General features: G+C 41.8%; 1 protein-coding gene across 3 annotated transcripts in view; it reads left to right on the forward strand.

The window, feature by feature from the left end:
- The window catches only part of ZSCAN25 (zinc finger and SCAN domain containing 25), a 161,100-nt gene that overhangs the window by 125,078 nt on the left and 22,703 nt on the right, over positions 1 to 13,319 (forward strand). The window contains exon 7 of one of the 3 annotated variants that reach the window (XM_054560221.2): positions 1,372 to 3,332. The exons of the other annotated variants lie outside the window; for them this stretch is intronic. Coding sequence (XP_054416196.1) covers positions 1,372 to 1,469 — 98 coding nt within the window. The 3' untranslated portion in view covers positions 1,470 to 3,332. Of the gene's footprint in view, positions 1 to 1,371; positions 3,333 to 13,319 lie in introns of those variants that run through there. 3 annotated transcript variants of the gene reach the window in all.

Consider the following 13,319-nt stretch of genomic DNA (forward strand, 5'->3'; position numbering starts at 1 on the left):
TCATACACACGCCACTCATTGACCTTTGAGTTCATACTCCATGTGGAATCATAAACAACTCAATCAATGTTACTGGGGAGTCCAAGGGTTCTGGGTTCTTATCAGAAACTCAAGTGGAGCCATTGGCATAAAATCTATTAAATCTCCTCTCTCCTGCCCTTGTCTCTATGGCTGTCCTCATTCCAGAACACTTGAAACTCATAGCAACAAGCCATGCCTACAGATCTTTACCTATGCCTGGAGTGTGCCTTTGCCCCCTAGAAGACTCCTACACATCCTTCCAAACCCAGCCAGACAGAGCCTTCTCTTAGAGTCTTTCCTCACCAACCTCCTCACACACATTTAACCATTCCCTCCCCTGGGCATTTTCCATCCCCTTCATGCAGTCCTATTGTCCTCTTTCCTCTTTACCACCATTGTGTGTTTCCACGCCTGTTTCCCTGAGCAGAGGTGAGCTCCTCAAGGGCATAGTCTGGTCTTATTCCCTGTCATGGCTCTGGTCCCTATCAGGGTGCTGCACACACAGTGGGTGATGAGAAAGGCTGGTGGAGTTGACTTGGCTGAGATTGCTGGGCCCCTGTGTGTCACTTCCTCTGACTTTCTGATGACCACTTCATCTTCTTAAGTCATTAATACAGCCAGAGCTCTTGGCTGTGCCTCAGCTGCTGTCTCTGCTGTTTCAGGCTGGTCCTCTGTGATTCTGTTGGCAAGAGGACCCCTAAAAAAGAGACAGGGCATGGATGAGATGGAGCTGATGGCTTAGTGGAATAGTATCAATTTGTGCTGCTTCCTTTGAACCTTTCAAAAGTCCTGCCATAGATAGCAAGTTAGACAGGTTCTTTGCCAAAGAGTGGCCCCTTCTCTCTGGAAATATTGCATGTCTGGAAATAGTAGGAGAGAAAGGAGAGAAGAGAACAGTTGCCCAGATGGCCAGGATGACCCAAACCACCTCAGCCAGCAACGATGGGGCAGCGGTCACTGCAGGTCACACAGCATCAAGGACTCCAATAAGATGGTCCCAGCCTCTTTAGGGTGGAATTGGAATTCAAAGCAAATGGCTTCCTTTTTGACAAGTGGAGGATTTTCTAATGGGAGGAGAGCAGGTGCCAGGAGCTGGTAGAGATGAGGCCTGTAATAGCAGTTGCTGCCACCTGTGAGCCCCCGATCCATTCCTGATGGGAGAGGTCTCAGTGATGAGGGTGTGAAAATTACATCAGCTCATTATCATCACTCACACCCAAGTTCTGTCTCTGCTTGGCCTGAGGAATGGATTACATGACAAACAAAATCTCAGAGTTCTTAAAACTCAGTAGAAATAGATGATGTTTAAGCTGTGCTTGTTCACTTCCTTCTCTCTTTATTCTTTCTCAGATTCAGCCCTCCTGCAGAAACTGTTACTCACCCCAGAAACACATCTTTTCCCATCCCTCTGGCCCCTAAGCCTCCAGGGCTGCTTGGCACCTGCCTGAGTGGGTGAATATCATGCCAGATTCCATGTCAGATTCAAGGCCAAGTGGGTGAATGTCATGTGCAGTATTGTGCCAATTGTGTGCCGGGAGCCACATGTTCCTTCGGGAAAGCCTAGTGAAGCAGGAGACACATGAACGTGCTTGGATGGAGGTATGCATGTGCTGTAACTCTGGAATCCCTGGAATAATGGAGCCCTACAGAGAGGTACCTAAGAAAAGAAGTGACAGCAAGTGTCAAACCAACAAAGGACAGACATGGGAAGGTGGGTGACAATCCCCAGGAGAAGTAGGATAAAAGTCCAGGGAATTCTGGTACATTTCTGTCTCCTTTTAGTGGCTTTGCTGAGCACATTAAATAGCACCATGCTACTATCCCCAGTTTACAGATGTAGAAACTGAGGCTCAGTGACTGCAAGTAGCTTCCCAACTGCTACTGATCACAATAAAACATTATAAAAAGTTAACAGGAAGGGAGATAGAAGGTCATCTGCTGCTCTGGTGCACCTGCCATTCCCTGCTAAGTGTCACTATGGCAAATAGTGACACTCAAGGCTGCAACCAGAAATTGGTTGAGATTCATGTTCCTGTCTCAAGTGTTACTCCCAGCAGCACCCCCTGGGTTTTCTAGAACAAACGACTCCATCTCATCTCAGCAGGCAGAAAGAAAGATGCAGTTTCTGACCATATCAGTGGCATTGCTGGAGGATCTCCCTCTCCATGTTCCCACACTGAGAGGTGCACAGAACACATTCAGACAAGTAAAGACTCCAGTGTCATCTGATAGCTATCAGCTTCATTAGCTCACCTAAACCAAGAGCCTTTCTTATTTATTTATTTATTTTTTTAGAAACAAAACTCTTATGGAAACAAATATGTTTTCTCCTTCCTCTAAAACACATACTTGGCTAACATGATTTTTATTCTAAGATGAAGATTTACCTGCCCTACAAACTTCAGGAGGTGGTCTGACTTGTTGGAATCTATACAACAGTGATAGACTAATCGTTGCTTGGAATTCAAATGCAGCCAGCGCTCTGTCCTAACTAATGCAATTGGTGGTGTTCTGCAAAGGAAAATAATTGAAGGCATGTTCTGCCACTTAATTCCACAGAAGGTAACATCTTCTAACATGTAGGGACTTGTCTACTGAGAGCTGCACTGACTGTGTCAAGGAAGATAGTATGTACTGGAAGAACACCCAAGCACCACCTGCCTATCCTCTACTCATTTCCTGTATTAAAGCATTCATCATGTTTTTAAAGCTGTGCTGTCAGTACTGTGCTCCCAGACATTATGCTTGGTCTTGGTCAACTTTGTACCCTAAGCACATGGAGAAGAGACAAATAAGCAATAATTATATGACAGCTAAGGAAAAATAATCATAAAACTTTGAGAAATATAATATCCTTATCAACAATGAAAGACGTTTCTTCTTTCTTGGTCTAGTTTCATTGGATCAAAGTTAAATCTCAACATTCAGAGAAGCATTAGGCTCAGATAACAGCATGAGTGGACAGGCTGTCCACGGACTCAGTGATGCAAGGAACACCTTCACTCCAATATTTTCATCCTTTTATATTGGTAGCCCAAGTGGTACCTCTCTTCCGGGAAGCTTGTCCTGACTTCCAGTGGCCAAGTGAATTGCTGGTGGTAGGGGGAAGCAACATTGCTCTGGAATGATTTGTGTATTCGATTCAAATTTCACAAGTCGTGATCTCGAGGATGTAAACAAAAACAAAAACAGAAACAAAAACAAAAAAGGAAGATTATCTCTCTGTAACTCAGCTCTCAAGTCCCCATTCTTCTCAGTAAGGGAAAACTTGAATTTGCAGTTTGGGGTGACCAGGTGGTATCTAAATTTTGTTTTTATTTATTTATTTTTAAAATTGTTTAGAGGCAGGACCTCACTCTGTTGCCCAGGCTGGAGTTCAGTGCTGTGGTTATAGCTCACTGTACCTTCCACCTCCTGGGTTCAAGTGATCCTCCTACCTCAGCCTCCTTAGTAGCTGGTAGTTCAGGCATACAACCATGCCCAGCTAATTTTTAGTAGAGATGGGGTCTAGCTATGTTGCCCAGGCTGGTCTCAAATTCCTGGCCTCAAGTGATCCTCCTGCTGCTGTCTCCTAATATTCTGGGATTTCAGATGGGAGGCACCACACCTGGCCTTTAAGTTTTGGTGGCTGGAGGAGGGGATTAGCTAATGCTTTTGGGCCTCATGCCTGGAGGTGATGTTCAGGAGACTGACAGGTCCATGGACATGTACTCTAGGCACTGGAGGAGGTAGGTGCCTCACTTCGATGCCACTGTATGTTGGTTAGCCTGTATGCCTGCTGTGTTCAGGGCATGTGGCAAGCACTAAATATTAAAGAATCAGAATCCTTGTCCTGATGAAGCTAGCTCTCTAATAGGAGAAAGAGATACTAAATAGTGACACAAATAATACTGAATTACAAATTAGGAAAAATGCTATGAAGTAAAAGAACCCTTTACTTAAGCTCCCAGTGGTATCAGACACAGTTGATCCTTCTTTCTTTCCCTAAACTCTCTCTCTCTTTGAAAGACATGAATACAACTGAATTAATAAGACTTGATGGATGGGAAGTGTGAGACCTTGGATATTCCTGGGCCTGTTTCCTCATCTGTCCGTGGGGGAAATTGACCAGAATTGGCCTATGAAGACCAAGGTCTTCCTTGTCCCAATCAGAAGAACCCTGCAGGACTGCCTGCCTCTCAGCCTCTATGTCCCTCTAAGAGTTTTGAAGATATTCCCTGTCCTCTATTCTCCTTCTCTTATAGATCACTTCAGGTCCACCAGGTCTTCCAGCCCAATCAACGGCCAGCAGCTCCTATGGGCAGGAGAACAGCAAAGGTGGGATAGGATGTAACTGGGAGAAGATAACCACCCATTTAGGCCCTGAACTTTAAATTCTGGATTGGTTTCTTAATTGAGATTGCAGAGAAAGGGTTTCAGACATTCTCACACCCACTCACATTCAGCTCTTACTCAAGGAAATGATAGTGAATACGTGTCATGCTAAGGATTTGCCCTGCATTAAGGCATTCAGTCTGTCCAACAACCCCAAGGTATTGATATTATTATGATCCCTATTTTACTGATGAGCAAACTAAGCCACAGGAAGGTTAACTGACCCATCCAAGGTTACATCACTAATTACTCTAGCAGAGCCAGGATTCATATGTAGATTCTCTAGCTTGAGAGCCCAGGGTCATAATCTTTTGACACATGCCCAGCCTTGCCCAAGGTCACACAGAGTTAGTGGGGAACTAGCAATGCAGCCCAGGTCTTCTGAATGGGTAGTGGCCAGAGCTCTGCCCCATATGCTGGGACAAAGTGAAGTCCCCTAGTAAACTTGTCAGTGAGGGCTGCGGTGAAGCAGTGTCCTTTCTTCTCCCTGCCTGCCCTTGCCCTGAAGTATATGCACTTCTGTAGACTTTATGACAAAAAAGAAGAGGAGCTCTCTCTCTCCTGTCGCCTTGTGAAGAAGGTGCCTTCTTCCACTTTGCCAACTGCCATGATTGCAAGTTTTCTGAGGCTTCTCCAACCATATGGAACTGTGAGTCAATTAAACCTTTCTTTCTAAATTAAAAAAAAAAAAAAGAAGAAGAGCAGGAGGACTTAATCATAACTGTTGGCTTTCTACTCCATTCTAGAGTGTCTATTTCTTGATAAAGTAACCACTAACATCTCCATGGCACTTCACAATTTTTACAGTTCTTTCCCAACTCTCTTAAGATCAGCAAGAAAACCTTGTAAGATGAGTAGTGTTAGGATGATTTAACTCATACTTTATAGACATGGAAACAGACAGTTAGAAATAGACTTCAGAAGTGACTAAGCCGTGAAGCCAGGGCATGGAGCAGGACATTGTGATTTCAAATTGTGTCAGTGGCATTCTTGCTGGGATTCCAAGTAGGCTCCTAAAACAACTTGGCAGGTTGTGTCAGCCACACATGAGATAAATATTTCTCTCTACACCTCCCAGCACACTGCCAGTGTAGTTATAAAAAGCTACAGAGCTGGTTATGACCATGAAAACAACATGTGCATCCTACACTTTACTAAATTGTGTATTCAGTGAACTCATGGTTTCAGCAGAAAGGAGAATGTTGCAAATAATTCTGACATGTCACAATCAGAATCATTTGTGTTCCCAGGAAAGCAAAAAGTAAAAGGTGATGAAACCAACATGTAAAAGAGAAATCAGAGAATGTGAGGCAAATTTCAGAAGCACACGTGGAAAGGAATTAATGAAACAGGAAATTGGTGAAGGAAATGAAGACTGTCTTGAGATGTGTTACAAACATCAGCAAAACCTACACCGTTTCTCATATTCTTTATTTCAGTAACCTCCTAACTTCTTTTGCCTGATCCCGGGCAGGACTTATCCAGGGAATTCCCTACTCAGCCACCAGACAGCATCTCAAAAAACATGGAATCTTGAAGTATGTTTCCTTGGCTTCAGTCCCTCCAACTGCTCCTATCACTCACAGGATAAAATCTAAGTATCTCTAGGAAGTAACACAAGACCTTTTCTCATGTGGCCACTGTCAGCTTCTTCAGCCTGTCTCAGTCCACTTCTCCAAATGTACACGATGTTTTAAGCAAATGCTGCGATTGGCCACTCTCCAGGCTCTGCAAAAATGATATGTTCGTGTCTCCTTGTGTTCACACAGGTTGTTCTTTAGCATAGAGTGGGTCCAACCCAGCTTCCATCTGGTGCATTCCTAACCATCCTTCAGGAGTCAACCAGGGCATCATCTCCCCAACAAGCCTCTTCCATGACCTCAGCAGGCAAGTGCTGGAGAGGGTCCCACTGGTGCTTTCTCACAGTTTTAAGAGCCGGACACACAGTGGCTCTCATCCCGGGATGCTCACAGAATTCACATGCATGGGGAGCTTTTAAAAACCACAGGTTCACTGGATGTGGAGGCTCAGGACTGTAATCTCAGCACTTTAGGAGGCTGAGGCAGGCAGATCATGAGGTCAGGAATTTGAGACCAGCCTGGCCAAGAGATCAGAATGGCCTATATTGTGAAACCCCATCTCTACTAAAAATACAAAAATTAGCCAGGTGTGGTGGTGGATCCTGTAATCCCAGCTACTCAGGAGGCTAAGGCAGGAGAATTGCTTGAACCCAGGAGGTGAGGGTTGCAGTGAGCTGAGATCAGACCATTGCACTCCAACTCCAGCCTGGGAAACAGAGCAAGACTCCAACTCAAAAAACAAGCAAACAAACATAAAACCCACAGGTTCCTGGGCCTACCAGAAATGAGAAGGGGTTGCCTAGGAGCCTAACAATGAGGAGGCAGGGACCATTGAGGGCCATCTGGAGAGACTCCAAAGTGTCCCATCAATCCAGATACATGAAAAAGAAGGCATCATGCCCAACTCATTCCATAAGGGCCACATGATCCAAATCAGAAAAAAATCAGGACCGCAAAAGAGGATGACATGCCATTCTCATTCATCAGCATCAGTGCAAAGATCCTGAACACAATAGTAGCAAGCCAGAGACAGCAGTGTTCAAAGACGATACACCATAACCAAGTTGAATTTAAACCTGAGACTCAAGAATAGTTAACAGAGAAAAAGTATAAATACCAATGATCTCATCAACAGATTAAAGGAGAACGATTATAAGATCATCTCAATTGTTTTAGGAAGAGCCTTTGATAGTTCAATAATAACATATTAATAATAAATGATAATATTCCACTCCCATTCATGATATGAAAAAACTTCAACAACTAATAGCAGGGAATTTTATTAATCTGATGAAAGCATCTACCAAAAAAATTAGAGAAAACATTATTCTCAGTAGTATAAAAGCATTATCCTCTTATACCTTCTTCTTTACCATGTGCACAAATTACCTTTTCAAAACTTGTAACATTTTTAAAAAGTCCTATCAATTAACTTACTTTTTCTGTAATTGAAAAGAATATCATAACTTGTCCTTGTCAGAAGTCCAGCTTGTGAATCACCTGGGGTCAACATAGGGCAAAGTTTAATAATCACTGAAATAAGTAAACATTGTAATGTCTCATGAGGCTGCTTGAACTGACATGATTTCAAGGGCACCGAGAGGCTGGGGGAAAGCAGAGGGTCAGCAAGTTCATTCAGCTGAGATTATCTCAGTTTATAAACCGGTGTTCATGAACTTTATTTGGGACATGAGGTTCTTTGATTATCAAACGAAAGGAATGAACCATCTCTCGAGAATAAACCAGCATCCAGCATTTTTGCATAAAGTTCCAAGAGGACCCCAGGGAGAGATGTTACTAGGAAGCTTGCCAAACCTAGTGACTTTCCAGGGGGCCTGCCCACCCAAGTGCAGCCCATGCCTGACACCCAGCCCTCAATGCCCTATTCTGATCGGTTACATGGTTATCTCCAGAGCCATGGGGCCCTCTCTATGGGTGTGAATGGGTTGTCCACTCTGCCCAGTGCTATGACACAACACAGGGGAACAGAACCATAAGGGAAAATGTGAACAAGATCTTCACAGAACAAGTCATGCTGAGACCCAAGGTGGGGGTACTTCACCACCCAGAGGGAACTGGAGAGACACCAGGAGCTCTGGGAAGGCAGAGAGAAGGGGATCTGGAACTACCTGGGGTGAAGTCTTCCTAAAGGAGTGACTGTTTGCGTTATCGTCGATAGATAAGTGTTTGTATAGAAGAAGGGAAGGTGAGAAGCATTTCAGGCTGTGAGAATTGTTCAGCATTTTTTAGTAATAAAAAATAGAAACAGTAGAAATTGCTTTTAACTTTGTGTATTAAGTAAGCAAGGAATGGCATCCCAACCGTTTCTTTATTATTATTATTACTATTATGTAGACAGAGTCTTGGTGCACTGTGCAGGCTTCAGTGCAATGGCACAATCATGGCTCACTGCCACCGCAACCTCCCAGGCTCAAGCAATCCTCCTGCCTCAGCCTCATGAGTAGGTGGGACGACAGGCATGCATCACCATGCCTGGCTAATTTTTTGATGTTTTGTAGACATGAAGTCTGGTCTTGAACTGACTTGCCTAGGATGGTCTTGAACTTGTGGCCTCAAGTGATCCTCCTTTCTCAGCCTTGCAAAGGACTGGGATTACAGGAATGAACCAGAGCCCAGCCACTTTATTATTAACAAGGTTGAATATTTCTGTAGTTTTGATAGCTGTGTTTCTTCTTTGATAAAATGTTCATGTCCATGCAGCTCTGCACCCAGTGGACTGAATAGACATCTACAGAACTCCACACCCCAAATCAACAGAATATACATTCTTCTCAGCACCACATCACACTTATTCTAAAATTGACCACATAATGGGATGTAAAGCACTGCTCAGCAAATGTAAAAGAATGGAAATCACAACAAACTGTCTCTCAGACAACAGTGCAATCAAATTAGAACTCAGGATTAAGAAACTCACTCAAAACCACACAACTACATGAAGACTGAACAACCTGCTCCTGAATGACTAATGGGCAAATAACAAAATGAAGGCAGAAATAAAGATGTTCTTGAAATGAATGAGAACAAAGACACAGTGTACCAGAATCTCTGGGACACATGTAAAGCAATGTGTAGAGAGAAATTTATAGCACTAAATGACCACAAGAGAAAGCAGGAAAGGTCTAAAATCAACACCCTAAGATCACAATTCAGAGAACTAGAGAAGCTAGAGGAAACACATTCAAAAGCTAGCAGAAGGCAAGAAATAACGAAGATCAGAGCAGAACTGAAGGAAATAGAGACACAAAAAACCCTTCAAACAAATCAATGAAACCGAGGAGCTGGTTTTTTGAAAAGATCAACAAAATTGATACACCGCTAGCAAGACTAATAAAGAAGAAAAGAGAGAAGAATCAAATAGATGCAATAAAAAATGATAAAGGGGATATCACCACCGATCTCACAGAAATACAAACTACCATCAGAGAATACTATAAATACCTCTATGCAAAAAAACTAGAAAATCTAGAAGAAATGGATAAATTCCTGGACACATAAACCCTCCCAAGACTAAACCGGGAAGAAGTTGAATGTCTGAATAGGCCAATAACAGGCCCTGAAATTGAGGCAATAATTAATAGCCTACCAACCAAAAAAAGTCCAGGATTAAATGGATTCACAGCCAAATTCTACCAGAGGTATAAAGAGTAGCTGGTACCATTCTTTCTGAAACTATTCCAATCAATAGAAAAAGAGGGAATCCTCCCTAACTCATTTTATGAGGCCAGCATCATCCTGATACCAAAGCCTGGCAAAGACACAACAAAAAAAGAGAATTTTAGACCAATACCACAATGAACATTGATGCTCAAATCCTCAGTAAAATATTGGCAAAACGAATCCAGCAGCACATTAAAAAGCTTATCCACTATGATCAAGTTGGCTTCACCCCTGGGATGCAAGGCTGGTTCAACCCATGCAAATTAATAAATGTAATCCAGCACATAAACAGAACCAACGACAAAAAAACATAATGATCTCAATAGATGCAGAAAAGGCCTTCAACAAAATTCAACAATGCTTCCTGCTAAAAACTCTCAACAAACTGGGTATTGATGGAACGTATCTCAAAATAATAAGAGCTATTTATGACAAACCCACAGCCAAAATCATACTGAATGGGCAAAAACTTTGAAACCAGCACAAGACAAGGATGCCCTCACTCACGACTCTTATTCAACATAGTATTGGAAGTTCTGGCCAGGGCAACCACGCAGGAAAAAGAAATAAAAGGTGGAAATGAGGAAGTCAAATTGTTCCTGTTTGCAGATGACATGATTGTATATTTAGAAAACCCCATCATCTCAGCCCAAAATCCTTTTAAGCTGATAAGCAACTTCAGCAAAGTCTCAGGATACAAAATTAATGTGCAAAAATCACAAGGATTCCTATACACCAATAACAGAAAGAGAGCCAAATCGTGAGTGAACTCCCATTCACATTTGCTTCAAAGAGAATAAAATACTTAGGAATCCAACTTACAAGGGATGTGAAGGACCTCTTCAAGGAGAACTACATACCACTGCTCAATGAAATAAAAGAGGACACAAACAAATGTAACAACATTCCATGCTCATGGATAGGAAGAATCAATATAGTGAAAATGGCCATACTTCCCAAGGTAATTTAAAGATTCAATGCCATCCCCATCAAGCTACCAATGACTTTCTTCATAGAATTGGAAAAAAACTACTTTAAACTTCATATGGAACCAAAAAAGAGCCTGCATTGCAAAGTCAATACTAAGCAAAAAGAACAAAGCTGGAGGCATCACGCTACCTGACTTCAAACTATACTACAAGGCTACAGTAACCAAAACAGCATGGTACTGGTACCAAAACAGAGATATGGACCAATGGAACAGAACAGAGGCCTCAGAATGAACACCACACATCTACAATCATCTGATCTTTGAAAAACATGACAAAAACAAGCAATGGGGAAAGGATTCCCTATTTAATAAATGGAGCTGAGAAAACTGGCTATCTATATGTAGAGAGCTGAAACTGGATCCCTTCCTTACACCTTATACAAAAATTAACTCAAGATGGATTAAAGACTTTAATGTTAGACCTAAAACCATAAAAACCCTAGAAGAAAACCTAGGCAATACCTTTCAGGACATAGGCATGGGCAAGGACATCATGACTAAAACACAAAAAGCAATGGCAACAAAAGCCAAAATAGACAAGTGGGATCTAATTAAACTAAAGAGCTTCTGCATGGCAAAAGAAACTATCATCAGAGTGAACAGGCAACCTTACAGAATGGGAGAAAATTTTTGCAATCTACTCATCTGACAAAGGGCTAATATCCAGAATCTACAAAGAACTCAAACAAATTTACAAGAAAAAACCAAACAACCCCATCAACAAGTGGGCAAAGCATATGAACAGAAGCTTCTCAAAAGGAGACATTTATGCAGCCAACAGACACATGAAAAAATGCTCGTCATCACTGGTCATCAGAGAAATGCAATACAAACCAAAATGAGATACCATCTCATGCCAGTTAGAATGGCGATCATTAAAAAGGAAACAACAGATGCTGGAGAGGATGTGGAGAAATAGGAATGCTTTTACATTGTTGGTGGGAGTGTAAATTATTTCAGCTGTTGTGGAAGACAGTGTGGCAATTCCTCAAGGATCTAGAACAAGAAATACCATTTGACCCAGCAATCCCATTACTGGGTATATACTCACTGGATTATAAATCATGCTACTATAAGGACACATGCACACATACGTATATTGTGGCAATATTCACAATAGCAAAAACTTGGAACCAACACAAATGCCCATCAATGAATGATAGACTGGATTAAGAAAATGTGACACATATACACCTTGAAATACTATGCAGCCATAAAAAAGGATGAGTTCATGTCCTTTGCAGGGATATGGATGAAGCTGGAACCCTTCATTTTCAGTAAACTGTCACAAGGACATCAAACCAAACACTGGATGTTCTGGCCTTCACTTCATAGAATATTTTTGAGGTTCATCCATTCTGTAGCATGTGTCAGTACTTAATTGTGTTTACGGCTGAATAATATTCCATTGTATGGATAGACCACAGTTTATCCATCCATCGATGGACATGTGGGCTATTTGCACTTTTGGCTATTGTGAATTTGACTGTTAGGAATATGTGAGTCCATGTATTTGAGTAACAGTTTTTATTTTATTTTATTTATTTTTTTCTATCTTTTCTTTTTTTAAATTTTATTTTATTATTATTATACTTTAAGTTTTAGGGTACATGTGCACAATGTGCAGGTTAGTTACATATGTGTACATGTGCCATGCTGGTGTGCTGCACCCATTAACTCGGCTTTTAGCATTAGGTGTATCTCCTAATGCTATCCCTCCCCCCTCCCCCCACCCCACAACAGTCCCCAGAGTGTGATGTTCCCCTTCCTGTGTCCGTGTGTTCTCATTGTTCAATTCCCACCTATGAGTGAGAATATGCAGTGTTTGGTTTTTTGTTCTTGCGATAGTTTACTGAGAATTATGATTTCCAATTTCATCCATGTCCCTACAAAGGACATGAACTCATCATTTTTCATGGCTGCATAGTATTCCATGGTGTATATGTGCCACATTTTCTTAATCCAGTCTATCGTTGTTGGACATTTGGGTTGGTTCCAAGTCTTTGCTATTGTGAATAGTGCCACAATAAACATATGTGTGCATGTGTCTTTGTAGCAGCATGATTTATAATCCTTTGGGTATATACCAAGTAATGGGATGGCTGGGTCAAATGGTATTTCTAGTTCTAGATCCCTGAGGAATCGCCACACTGACTTCCACAATGGTTGAACTAGTTTACAGTCCCACCAACAGTGTAAAAATATTCCTATTTCTCCACATCCTCTCCAGCACCTGTTGTTTTCTGACTTTTTAATGATCACCATTCTAACTGTTGTGAGATGGTATCTCATTGTGGTTTTGATTTGCATTTCTCTGATGGCCAGTGATGATGAGCATTTTTTCATGTGTTTTTTGGCTGCATAAATGTCTTCTTTTGAGAAGTGTCTGTTCATATCCTTCGCCCACTTGTTGATGGGGTTGTTTGTTTTTTTCTTGTAAATTTGTTTGAGTTCATTGTAGATTCTGGATATTAGCCCTTTGTCAGATGAGTAGGTTGCAAAAATTTTCTCTAGTTTTGTAGGTTGCCTGTTTACTCTGATGGTAGTTTCTTTTGCTGTGCAGAACTCTTTAGTTTCATTAGATCCCATTTGTCAATTTTGGCTTTTGTTGCCATTGCTTTTGGTGTTTTAGACATGAAGTCCTTGCCCATGCCTTTTTCCTAAATGGTAAT

This window comes from Pongo abelii, chromosome 6 (genome assembly GCF_028885655.2).
Source record: "Pongo abelii isolate AG06213 chromosome 6, NHGRI_mPonAbe1-v2.0_pri, whole genome shotgun sequence".
Lineage (NCBI taxonomy): Eukaryota > Metazoa > Chordata > Mammalia > Primates > Hominidae > Pongo > Pongo abelii.